Below are 12,042 nucleotides of genomic sequence, written 5' to 3'. Positions count from 1 at the left end.
ACATTATAATTGTAGGCTAGCAATTGTTGGTAATAGAAAATTTTACTTAGTTGAATTATAGACATTAAGGAGATAAGACAGTTGCATATTCAAAATGCTATTGAAATTGTTGGAATTGTTTAAAATTGTTACATAATTTGTTATTGTGTGAAAACCATGTTTATGTAAATCCCTATTATCTAAACCATTTTCCTATACCCAAAACTTAGCATAGAACTAGATAGACAGAATAGCTAAAATAAGATTAGGATTTGTTATTTTGGGAGGGTAAAGGAATATTTAAGATAGTACAGGATTAATAATTGGATAGCTAGATATATAAATAAAATGTAAGTATCATTAAAAATTGCGGGTTGCAATTTTTTTAAGACAAAAAGGGAGGTATTGTGGTAGAGGCATGCATGCAAAGGACAAAAAGCTGGAGACTGATCATCTGTCAAGCAAATGAAGATTCCATTTGGAATGTGACTGGGAAACAGTTGGAGGCAAGAGCCAACTGTTGGACTGGATTTGGAGGTCTTTGGGCTGATGGTGGTGACTGAAGCAAAAAGCTTTTGGCTTGCTGGCTGAGGTGAAGGAAAAAGCTGGTTTTATCTCTGGGACTTGAGATAATCAAGTTGGAGGTGACTTGGCTGATTTGAAGGAAGAAGTAGGACAATAGCCCTTATATCTCTCTCTGAGTGGCTCTGTTTCATAATAGTGACTGAATTGCCATTTCTCTCCATATCCTCTAACTTAACACTCACTGTAGAGAATAGGGAAACCTCCAACCCTCTTACCTTATCCTCCACCTTTCCTGTTTTCCCCAATAAACACTTACTTGACAAGGAAGATTAATAACTATTTCATTGAAATCTCACAGCTCACCCTGAGTGACTTGAGGGAGACTGAAGAAGGGGGCAGGGGAGGCTGAAAGGCTTCTGAAGAGGGAGGTACAAAAGGGAGGAGGTTAGACAAAAAGAAGATAACTATCTGATCCATTAGTTATCTAGTATCCATCAAATATACACCCTCAAATATCATCTATTACAACATCAATGTCATAATGGTGTAAAATGACAGATAATTACTGAAAGTGTACTATAATTATGTAATTACATTTTATGCTTGCCTTTGATATATAGTTCTTGTGACACTTGAACTTTGGAATAAATTTTACCTTCCAGTAAAAAAAAAAAAAGACTTGGTCAAGTAAATTCTGCTCAAAACCCTTCAATCTTGTTCTGATTGCCAAAAATATCCAACATCCTTGGCAAATATTGAAAAAGCCACAGTACAGCATCACTTTACCTATTTTGGAATAACAGAAGGAAGGCTGGACTTAGGACTCCGGCAGACCTGGATTTTAATAGAGGAATTTCTTAATATTTCTGAATCTTAGTTTCCTTATTTCTAAAATATGGCTAATACCCACAGTACCTACCTCATAGGGTATTATCTTTACCATTCCAGCATTATTTCATGCCATTTACTATATAATAAACCACCAGTCATTCCCCATCTATGCCTTTGCTAATGCCTGCCTCCATACTTTTGCTCACATTGTTTCCTACGCCCAGAAAGAAGTTCTACTGTTCTTTTTGTTACATCTCTCTTTGGGCTCGTTCTCCCCAATTCTTACTACTGATGGAATAAGGTCCTTGAGAGGGACAACTGCTTCCTTAGGTTCTAAAAATGATCCTTGTGGGAAAGTAACTATATGCCTAAAGCTGTGGTTGCTGAACCCCCTTTGGTATGCTTCCTAATAACAGTCTTCTGGAAGATACAATTAACTCTCAACAAAAGTATTTATTTAAATAACACAAAAGAACAATAATTAGAAAACATTTTTTCTCATATACTTAGGACATACACTCCCACCAATATACACAATATATGCACGAGTAGAGGCTAGATTGAACATTTCATGAGGGCAAAGATCAATTATTTGCTTATTTCCTCCCAGTGTACAAGGCAGTACTTTATCCAAAACAGCTATTAAATGATTGCTGAATAAATGAATGAATCTTCTACAGGATATGTAAGTCAATGTCTATATGATTTTAGGTAAAGTTATCATGCAAATACAGAATTCAAGCTTACTTCAAGGATCTATGGATAAAACAATTCCCTCAAAAGACTCAGATTACATCCACACTATGACTTTAAAGAAAGTCATTAAGAATTCCTCTAACCAAAATAACCCTCAAAATCTTGCACCTAAATCCTCTTTTCCTGAGTCTGTACTTGAAGCCTTACAAGTTGAATCTTTCATAGCTTATACTCCAATAGGATAGATAGCCTTTAAGAACCCAGGGCCCCCTCTGAAATCTAAAGGGTGACCAAGAAGAACTATAGGAGAGGCACTTTTGGTTATATTGTTTAAAATTTAGATATCTAACATGTTCCTAACTTCCTATCTGTTTTCTAAATCTCTGCAACTCTTAATAGTTTTTTCCAAACTTAACTTATTTCTAAAGGTTCTTCTTTCAAAACAGTATTGTCCTTACATACAACCATGCCATTAAACTTCATGACCCTGTATTTTGTTTGATACATATATTCCTCAGAATTACATTTTGTCTACTTCATCCTGTGAATTAGTTTTCAATAAGCACAGAGAAGTAAAATTTAAATTCTTTTAGATTTATAAATTAAAATTTTAAATTAATTTGCACATGTGCTCATAACAATAAATCTTTCAAACTCTTAAACTCATTTCTATGGTGATACCTTATCCTCGTATCCAACAGTTCTTTAATCATTGCTACAACTTCATCATCTTCTTCAGTTGCTAGAAACAAGCACAAATCAAAGTATTAAAAGTAATAATATAATGTAATATTTTTAAAAATTTAGGACTAAGGGATTAGCTGGGTGGCTCAGTGGATCTACAGACAGGAGGTCCTAGGATCAAATCTGGCCTCCGACACTTTTCAGCTGTGTGACCTTGGGCAAGTCACTTAATTGCCATTGCTTAGCCCTTACCACTCTTCTGCCTTGGAACCAATACAGAGTATTGATTATAAGATGGAATGTAAGGGTTTTACAATAAAATAAAATAAAATTTAGGACTAAAAAAAGATTTGAATTTTTTTAGCAAAGTCACATCTTTAATATTATTTGTTGGTTCCACAACTTTTTAAATAGAAAATTCCACTTATTTGATGATATTCTAGGGAGGGAACTAGGAAATTAGATTATTTGTCTTAGTATGTTAAATGGTCATATGATATAGTTGTTGTGTTTATGTCTTTGAATATGCTTAAATTTTAAAATCTTAACCAGAAACACTATAAAATTTCATGAGCCAAAAGAAGTGGAGAGTGTCCAAAAAAAAAAAAGAGAGATGTCTTTTACTTCTTGGAGGATCATTCTAAATGAAACATCATACCTGTTAACTCTTTAAAGTTGGGCAAATTATGCTACAAATTTTCCTAGAATAAATGTTTACAAAACTATTAAAATCTCTATAAAGTTGTTAAAGCTCTAGAATAAATGTTTATAAAACTATTAAAGTCTTTATAAAGTTGTTAAAGCTCTTACTATCAGCTCTGTTTCCATCATTAACACTTTTGTTCATTTGTTCTACTTTGGTGTTACTATGTTGTATAAGATTATGTGCTGATCCACATCAGTATGTGTTTTAGATTTTACATTTTTAGAAGTCAAGGACCATCTACTTTATTAACTATATGTAGAAGTTGCTGTTAGTATTTAGGGGTAGGGTGGGAAGGTTGGATAGATCAGATCTATGATGTCAAAGGTATAAGGACCTCCCCATGAGGAAACTCATTTGATTAATTCATATCTCTGCCTACTTTGAAAGTCTCATAGGGTTGTCCAGAACCCTGAGAAGTTAAGTGATTCCAAGACTGAAAATTATGGAGAATAAGAGGAAACAGAAAAAGGCTCACCACCAGTCTAACTTCAGCTTGTTAAAACTCCAGTTCTGTGCCAGGTGATGCTTAAGCACCACCTCCTTCCAAAAGGCTTTAATTATTCCCTCATTGTTTTGTGCCTTTCAATACTAACATCTTTATTAATATGAATTTAACATTCAATTCAACAAACATTCTATTAGGCATCTGTGGTGTATACAACACATATTTTTAACTCAATTTTGAGAAACAAAAGAAATGACCTTTAGTTATATCCACTAAATCTGAAATACATTTCTTATTCTTTTTGGCTTTAATTTCTGGATTTATCTGACACCTTAAATATCTCATGACAAAGCAGTTGCCTTATTTTGCCACTAGATGACACTCATGCACAAATTTAGGAAAAATTTTAAGTTAAAATATCAGCCAATTTGTTGTTCAGTCAATCCTGACTCTTCATGGTCTCCACTTGAGGTTTTCTTGGCAAAGATAATGAAGTGGTTTGCAATTCCCTTTTCTAGTTCATTTTACAGATGAGCAAACTGAGGCAAACAAGATTAAGTGATTTGTACAGGGTCACAAAGCTAGTAAATATCTAAGGCTAGATTTAAGCTCAGGTTGGCCTTACTCCAGAACCAGTGCTCTATCTCTTGTACCACCTAAAGGCCTTTACCAATTTGTAAATTTGAGAAAATATGGTATGTCAACATTACAAACACAGAGAAACTGAAAGCTAAAAGGGGTAAATCTTAAACTAGTAGGTTTGTTCAGGAAATAAAGTTTTTCCCTAAAACTGTGAAAGATAAACCTTTAAAAAAAACATATCCCGATTGATAAGATGTATCTGGGAGGTGTATTTTTTAAAAAGAAAGGCTTCTCTGGTGAATGAATTTCAGAAAGTCTTTGTTTTCATATTCAAAATCATTTGTTGAAGTTTCTCAAATACATACTAATGGACAGCATTAATTCCCTTCTGAAAATTTATTAAAATCCTCAGAACTTTTTTCTTCTATACATTAACTTATATAGGTATGCTCTACTTGACAATTCTAAAACCTTTAAGTCTGATTGTCATTATTCATAGCACAGAGATTTTTTTGCTTTATAAGATTCTTTTAAATAGTGAGCTCTCTTATTCTTTTTAAGACATGTATATACTCCAGATTGTTGGAGGGTATTAGAGTCACATGAAGTCATTTACAGAGACAAATATATTACTTAAGTCTCCAAAAATTTCTCATTCATTTATTTCTCTGAAAGAGAAAGTTCTTTCTCAGAAAGAACAAACTTTAAAAGATATTACGTATGGAAGTTCTAAAAAGACAAGAACTATTGTCCTAATATTTCCATTTACCTGTTTCTGAGGAAGGTGTTTCTTCAGTAAGTATGGGTAAACCAGATGCAAAGAAATCCATTATTGTTGCATAAATATCTGGTTTCAGTAAGTTCCAATCTAAATCTTCACTTTCCTATAAGTGTATGAAGAAAAATGTTATAATATTTCTTTTCAATTACATTCACATGTAACTATTTTTAAAGGACCTTTACAACAACATCATTTTTATAAAATATCAATCAGATTTTATTTTAACAGCTTTCAGTTCTGGGCTTGTGCAGAGTTCGCTACTCATCTTAGTGACTCAGGGAGGTGAGAGACTCAAGACAACACTATTTAATCCAAACTAGTGTGAGTTCATCTGGAAAGGTGAAACTGAAGACCAGAAACTGACTCGGTTGTCCAAGAGTCCTCTAGGACAGTAATGACTGATTCCTTAAATATTCCAGATCATATATCAGGGGTGTAAGGTGGTATCTCTGAGTTATTTTGATTTGCATTTCTCTAATCAGGAAGGATTTAGAACATTTTTTCATATAATTACTGACAGCTTTGATTTCTTCTATGAATTGCTCATTCATATCCCTTGACCATTTGTCAATTGGGAAATGGCTTGGTTACTTATGAATTTGACTAAATTCTTTGTTCTCTATATATTTTAGATAGGAGACTGCTATCCAAGAAACTATAAAAATTTCCCACCAATTTTCTGCTTTCAGGATAATCTTGGATATATCAGTTTTATTTGTACAACCCCTTTTTAATTTAATGTAATCCAAATTGTACAATGTACAACTCACAATGCTCTTCATCTCTTGTTTACTCAAAATTTCCTCTCTTATCCATAAATCTAATAGATAATATGTTCCCTGTTCTTCTAATTTGCTTGTGATGTCTCCTTTTTATTACTAGGTCATGTTTACATTTTGATCTTTTCTTAGGGAATGGTGTAAAATTAATGGTCAATAACTAGTTTCTGTCAAACTTCTTTCCAAATTTTCCCAGCAATTTTTGTGAAATGGTGAATTCTTATTCCGAAAACTTAGATCCATCATTTTGTCAAAATCAAGGTTATTATAATCTTTTACTACTATTTGTTGCATGTCTATTCTGTTCCACTGATCTTTCTATTTCTTAACGAGTACCAGATGGTTTTGATAATTACTGCTTTACAATAGTTTAAAATCTACTACTACTAAACTCACTTCCTTTCCATTTTTTCATTAATTCATTTAAAATTCTTGATCTTTTGTTCTTCCAAATAAATTTTGCTACTTTTTCTAGCTCACTAGAATAATTTTTTGGTAATTTAATTGGGAAGGCATTGTATATGCAGATTAGTTTAGGCAGGATTGTCATTTTAATTATATAGGCTCTGCACACCCATGAATAATTAATATTTCCTCAATTATTTAAATCTGACTTTATTTGTAATTATGTTCATGCAGTTCCTGAGTTTGTTTTTGGCAGGTATACTCTCAGATATTTTATGCTGTCTGTGGTTCTTTTAAATGGGGTATCTCTTTCTATCTCTTCTTGCACAACTTTGTTAGTGATATATAAAAATGCTGATGATTTATTTGGTTTTATTTTATATCTTGCTACTTTGCTAAAATTATTGATAGTTTCTTAGTTGAATCTTTAGGATTTTCTACATGTTATCTTATCATCTGATTCCTTTAATTTTTTTCTTCTCTTACTGTTCCTGCTAGCATTTCTCATACTATGTTAAATAAAATTAAATACTATATAAAAATTGGTGATAATGGGCATGAATATTTTGTTATATATAAAAGTAAATAATTAATTTTTTTGGAAAAGTAAAACAAAATGCTAGGGATGTCCCATTCTAGGGGAGCTAAAAGAAGATAGATATTGGCGACAATGAGGTAGAAGAAAGTATTACAATGATTAGGACCCTTTAGTGTGAAAAGATGAAGGTTGAAAGGGATATGGTGATAGCTTACCCAATTATGAGGGCATGGAATTTGCAAATACAATTTTGTAAATAGATAGCAAGACTTGAGGATTTTATATGTTTGAAAGAGGTGATTTAATTAAAAAAAAAAGAAAAATAATGCTGCACAAGTGTTTTCAATTTTGGAAATAGCCTAGAAGATATCCACAATGTTGAAAGTAGTTGTATTCTCCAAAAATTAATTTCTACTGTAATAAAATAATGCAGTAAATGATCCACAGATTTGATCTATTATGGTCATTTTCATGTCATGGGGTAATTCCCACAATTGCTTTGAAAAACTAAAATGGAAGTATCTAATGAAACAGTTTATATCTCCTATTGACTAGGCAGCACTTTACTAAGACAGAATGGAGAATTAGATAGGAAGGAAATTCTGAAAACATTTCTAGGCCTATTTCTGATTACTCTTACCTTTGTGACTGTGATGAAATCTGGTCCTAAGAAGACACTTTTCACCCCTTCAATCCTGAATAATTGCCTAAAATCAAAGGGGAAAAAATTTTTTCTAATCAGTAAGATTCAAAAAGGCACAATGGCTAGAGTTAGCTTAGGAGTTAGGAAGAATTGGGTCCAAGTCCCATCTCTGACATACATTGGCTTATGTGACACCTCTCAAGACCTCCAGACATCTAAAACTATGCATTGCAGAGCTGAAATCTACCTGTAGTGGTAGAGTTCCTCATTGGAAACTCTGTAAATAATGAAATGATAGATCTGATCAAAACCAAAAGATTTAAAAAATCTTGTGAGCTAGAAATTAAAGTATAACCTCCCTTCCCATCAAAAGAAAAGATGATAGCTTATATTTACAGAGTTTAAAATGTTTTCATTTAACCAAAGTCATATTGTTTGAAAGGAGTAGTCAGAAGTAAAATTCTACCACCTTTCTACAGTGTACACCCCTACTCAAAAATTTCCTCTTTGGATGAAGATAACAATATTTTTCCAACCTTCCAAGCTTGTGACCTCAGAATCATCCCCGATTCTTTCCTTTCTCCCATTTTCCATACTCTTTGGTATCCAATCAGTTGCCAGATCTCATGTCCCAACCCCAGCACTCATAGGCCACCTCAGATCACCATCATCCTTCTCCTATTTTCTGAACTTAGCTAATACCAAATAAAAGGAGTATTTCCACATACAAAGCAGAACTTTAAAAAAGCTATACATCAAGTCATAGATCTGTATTAAAAACAGCTTGCTTTTCTCTTAAAACATACAAATTTAATTATTTCTATAACTGACCTTGTCTGTGATTCCTGACTTTTGTTTTATTCTCTTCCATGCATTTTAAATGCTTCCATTCCATTCTTATGTTACTTCCCCTCCCCCATTTTTAATCTCATCTCTCTACTCCTTCTTTTAAGATTCCAAGAAAAATAAGGGATATACATTAAATTAGAAATTTCTGAACAAATTATGGCAATGTAAATGTCATAAAAATGAAAAAAAAGGGGGCCATTTCCAGGAAAAATTGATTCTATCTTCTAGAAATCATCTTTTATCACTTTTTTTTCTTTTTAAACCCTTACCTTACATCTTAAAATCAATACTATGTATTGGTCCTAAGACAGATGAGTGGTAAGGGCTAGGCAATGGGGGTTAAGTGACTTGCCCAGGATCACACAGCTGGGAAGTGTCTGAGGCCACATTTTCACCCAGGACCTCCCATCTCTGGGACTGGCTCTCAATCCACTGAGCTACTCAGCTGCCCCCTATCACTTCTTATGATATATTATTATGTACTGTCCTAGAGGGTCAGAAACCAATCTAGAAGTATTTGAGTAAGAGAAGGGAAAGATGGAAGAAGGTACTCCCTCCCCTCACAGGCAGAGCTACACAATGGAACGGGAGAGGTCTGACCAAGGTCTAGAGCTGAAAGTAAGAGGTAAAGTTCCCCTTCAGTCTTTAGTTTCTGATCTTACTCCCCTTATGGATGTTTATCCTGATCTCAACAACTCTTTGATGGTAAGGAAGATGTTTCTTTCTCCCTCTTTGGTTTCAACTGTCAATTGCAGCTCCGATAATAACAACTATTTATTCTCTATAAGGAGAATGGGGTTTTATGGGTAGAGGGGAAAGTAAGAAATTTCTAACTAATATTTTAAATTCCCCCCTCAGGCTCAGGTCTGGGGAGTTGAGTCCCTGGAGAGATGTAGAGTCAGGCTGGTAGATTCATGATTTAGAGGGATATCAATTATAGAAGATGCCAATTGTAACCCTTTTGAGTGGATAGTCTTTTCTATTCTCAACAGGGAAAAAGTCTCTATTCATTATTAAAATGGGTAGGGCTGTGCTCTGATCTACTTCAGAGATTTGAAGGACCTCAACAGATTGAGCTCCGATGATGCTCTTCTCTCCTCCTTGTCAGATGAGAAAGAGCCAAGATTCAAACTGTCCAGCTGCTTTTCTCAGCTAGAGTTTCTAGCCCATCCCCCTCTGGCAATCAGCATTCCAACATCTTCCTTCGTGGTGTTTTTGCAATTAAGTCTTTGCAATGAAATCTGTAATCCTTTTCCACAGCTCCCCCTTTTCTGTTGTACAGGGAAAACCTGATCCCTGTAATAATGTCCATTACTTACCTTCTTATCCATAAGTTCTACTCTGTCTATGCTATATATTAAATTTCCCTAAGTATTCCTCCTCCCCCCAAAATAACAAATCTTAACCTATCTTAGTATCTCCTACTCTGACTAATTCTATTTCTAAGGTTAGGATTATAGGAAAGTGGGAGGTAGGAAAGTATTTTGAATACATGGGGCTTTTAACAAAATAATATTTTCAACATTTTAACACTGCAATAATCTATGGTTTTCTTATCGCAGTGTACAATTATAGATTTATAGCTATGAAATTTCATGAACTTTTCTAACATCTATTCTATTAATAATTTTCCTTGAAAAATCTTATCATAAAATAAATCTGTCCCTTGTCTATCTCTAATTCCAAACTTCCCTGATTTAATCTTCCCTGTCTGTTAATGATTAATATATTAGTCTTCCTATGCTATGTGTTAGTATGTTAGACCATTAGTATTTTACATATGTACATGTATTCTTCCTATGCAAACATTACATATGTACAAATACATATTACATGTATATATATGAGCCTTGTTCAGAATTCATCCAGACAAGAATTCTTGTATTTTCTTGCCTGTATGAGTCCTGCAGAAAACTCAACTGCAAGGTAGAAAGTCTATGTAAGTTGATCTTATCTACGATTCAACCAAAAATTTTCTTGTCAGTGTGTATATGTATTCATGTACTAATTGTGTAGTGTTAGATGCATACTTACTTCTCTTCTTTTTGAATCCTCATCTCATTTTGACTGATGATCGTTTTCTTCTTCACATGTAGTATTATGTGTGCCTGTGCATGCAGTTCCCTAAATGTGATGTTAATGTGCGCGACGATCAATCTTAGGTGACCCAATATATCATCAGTTCTTGGTGTTAAAGTTCTTTTGTTGTCTTTGGTGTTGATGGGAGAAATTCTATTGGTCTGATGATCTTCCTCTGTAGAGCATACCTACTTAACTGTTGCCTCACCTTGAATGAAGTTTGTGTTCTTTTGATGATGGTAACGTAGAGGATCATGCATGTATGTAAGATTCTTCTGTGCATGTGTGTGAGATTGAATTTTTTTCTCATGTGCATGTAAGATTGATTTATTTGTGAGTGCATGTGTGATTCTACGTGAATATCTTCATGTGTGTATAATATATTAAATCTGTAGTTTATTATAAGTATATTTCTGTTATATAGGTTTGGAGATGGGTTTTTTTGGATGTTAACATTTTGTCATTAATCTAGCAGAGATTCGTGATGTTTCATGGAGTTGTTTCTGAGATTAAGATAATTATGTATACTTATTTTTGCAGTGCTTTCTTCTATTTCTTCACTCTCATTGTTCTCATTTATAGTTCTCCTGTAGTCTCTTCTAGATTTTCTATTGGGCTGTCATCATGGGCATAGTGATGTTTCACATGAGAGGCATGGTACCACTGATCTTTGCCTATTACTTATGTAGGAGTAGCTAAGACTACCTCTAGTGGACCATTCCATCTAGTCTTAGTAGGTGTGTCTCTGACAAAATTCTTCATATACACTTTATTACCTGGTTTGATAATATTGTGCAGTGAGAAATCTAGTGGTACTCTCTGAACCAATAATCCTAAATTCCTGAGTTCTTCCAGTCTATCCTGTATTTCTACCAGATAGGTGTGGAGCTGGCATTCTCCTCCTAGCATGGATACGTAAAATGGTTTAGTGGTCCCTCCATGCCATAACAGTTGTCCATAAAGAATTTCAAATGGTGAAATAGGCAAGTTTCCTCTGGGTCTGGTTCTAAGGTAGAATAGAGCCAAAGGAAGAGCATCTGTCCACTTTAGGTATTTTTGTGCACAGTTTTCCAAAGGTTGTTTTTAACTCTTAATTCATCCTCTCCACCTCACTTGAGCTCTGTGGTGTATAGACATTGTGTAGGCTACTCTTAATACCTAAGTTCTTATATACTTCTTGCAATATTTGTGATGTAAAATGAGAACCCCTGTCCAAATCAATAACATCAGGAATGCCATATCTAGGAATTATTTCCTTCAGTAGTGTTTTCACTACTACAGCTGTATTGTTATTCTTAGCCAGATACAATTCTATCCATCTAATCATGGATCCATGATTACAAATGCACACTTGTGTCCCTTGTCACTAGGCATATTGATAATAGTCAATCTGCAAACATTGGGAAAGGTGTATAGGCTAATGGCCTCCCTCCCAATGCTTTGTTCTTGAAATGACCTTGACTGAACTTCCTACATATATCACATGCCTGACAAATTCTAATAGCATTTGAAGATATCCC

The 12,042-nt window shown here is 33.9% G+C and overlaps 1 protein-coding gene across 3 annotated transcripts in view; it reads right to left on the bottom strand.

Annotated features, from left to right (window-relative positions):
- The window catches only part of NFU1 (NFU1 iron-sulfur cluster scaffold), a 68,392-nt gene that overhangs the window by 23,433 nt on the left and 32,917 nt on the right, over positions 1 to 12,042 (bottom strand). For 2 of the 3 annotated variants that reach the window (XM_056813441.1, XM_056813442.1), the window contains 4 exons: positions 7,592 to 7,658; positions 5,218 to 5,332; positions 2,713 to 2,773; positions 1,291 to 1,338 (listed from right to left, as the gene is read on the bottom strand). In XM_056813441.1, coding sequence (XP_056669419.1) covers positions 1,291 to 1,338; positions 2,713 to 2,773; positions 5,218 to 5,332; positions 7,592 to 7,658 — 291 coding nt within the window. The remainder of the gene's footprint in view (positions 1 to 1,290; positions 1,339 to 2,712; positions 2,774 to 5,217; positions 5,333 to 7,591; positions 7,659 to 12,042) is intronic. The other variant, XM_001381649.4, reaches the window with a different exon arrangement.

Source organism: Monodelphis domestica, chromosome 1 (assembly GCF_027887165.1).
Source record: "Monodelphis domestica isolate mMonDom1 chromosome 1, mMonDom1.pri, whole genome shotgun sequence".
NCBI classification, from domain to species: domain Eukaryota; kingdom Metazoa; phylum Chordata; class Mammalia; order Didelphimorphia; family Didelphidae; genus Monodelphis; species Monodelphis domestica.
Note: the sequence above shows the minus strand (reverse complement) of the source record. Positions and strands in the feature narration are given on the sequence as shown.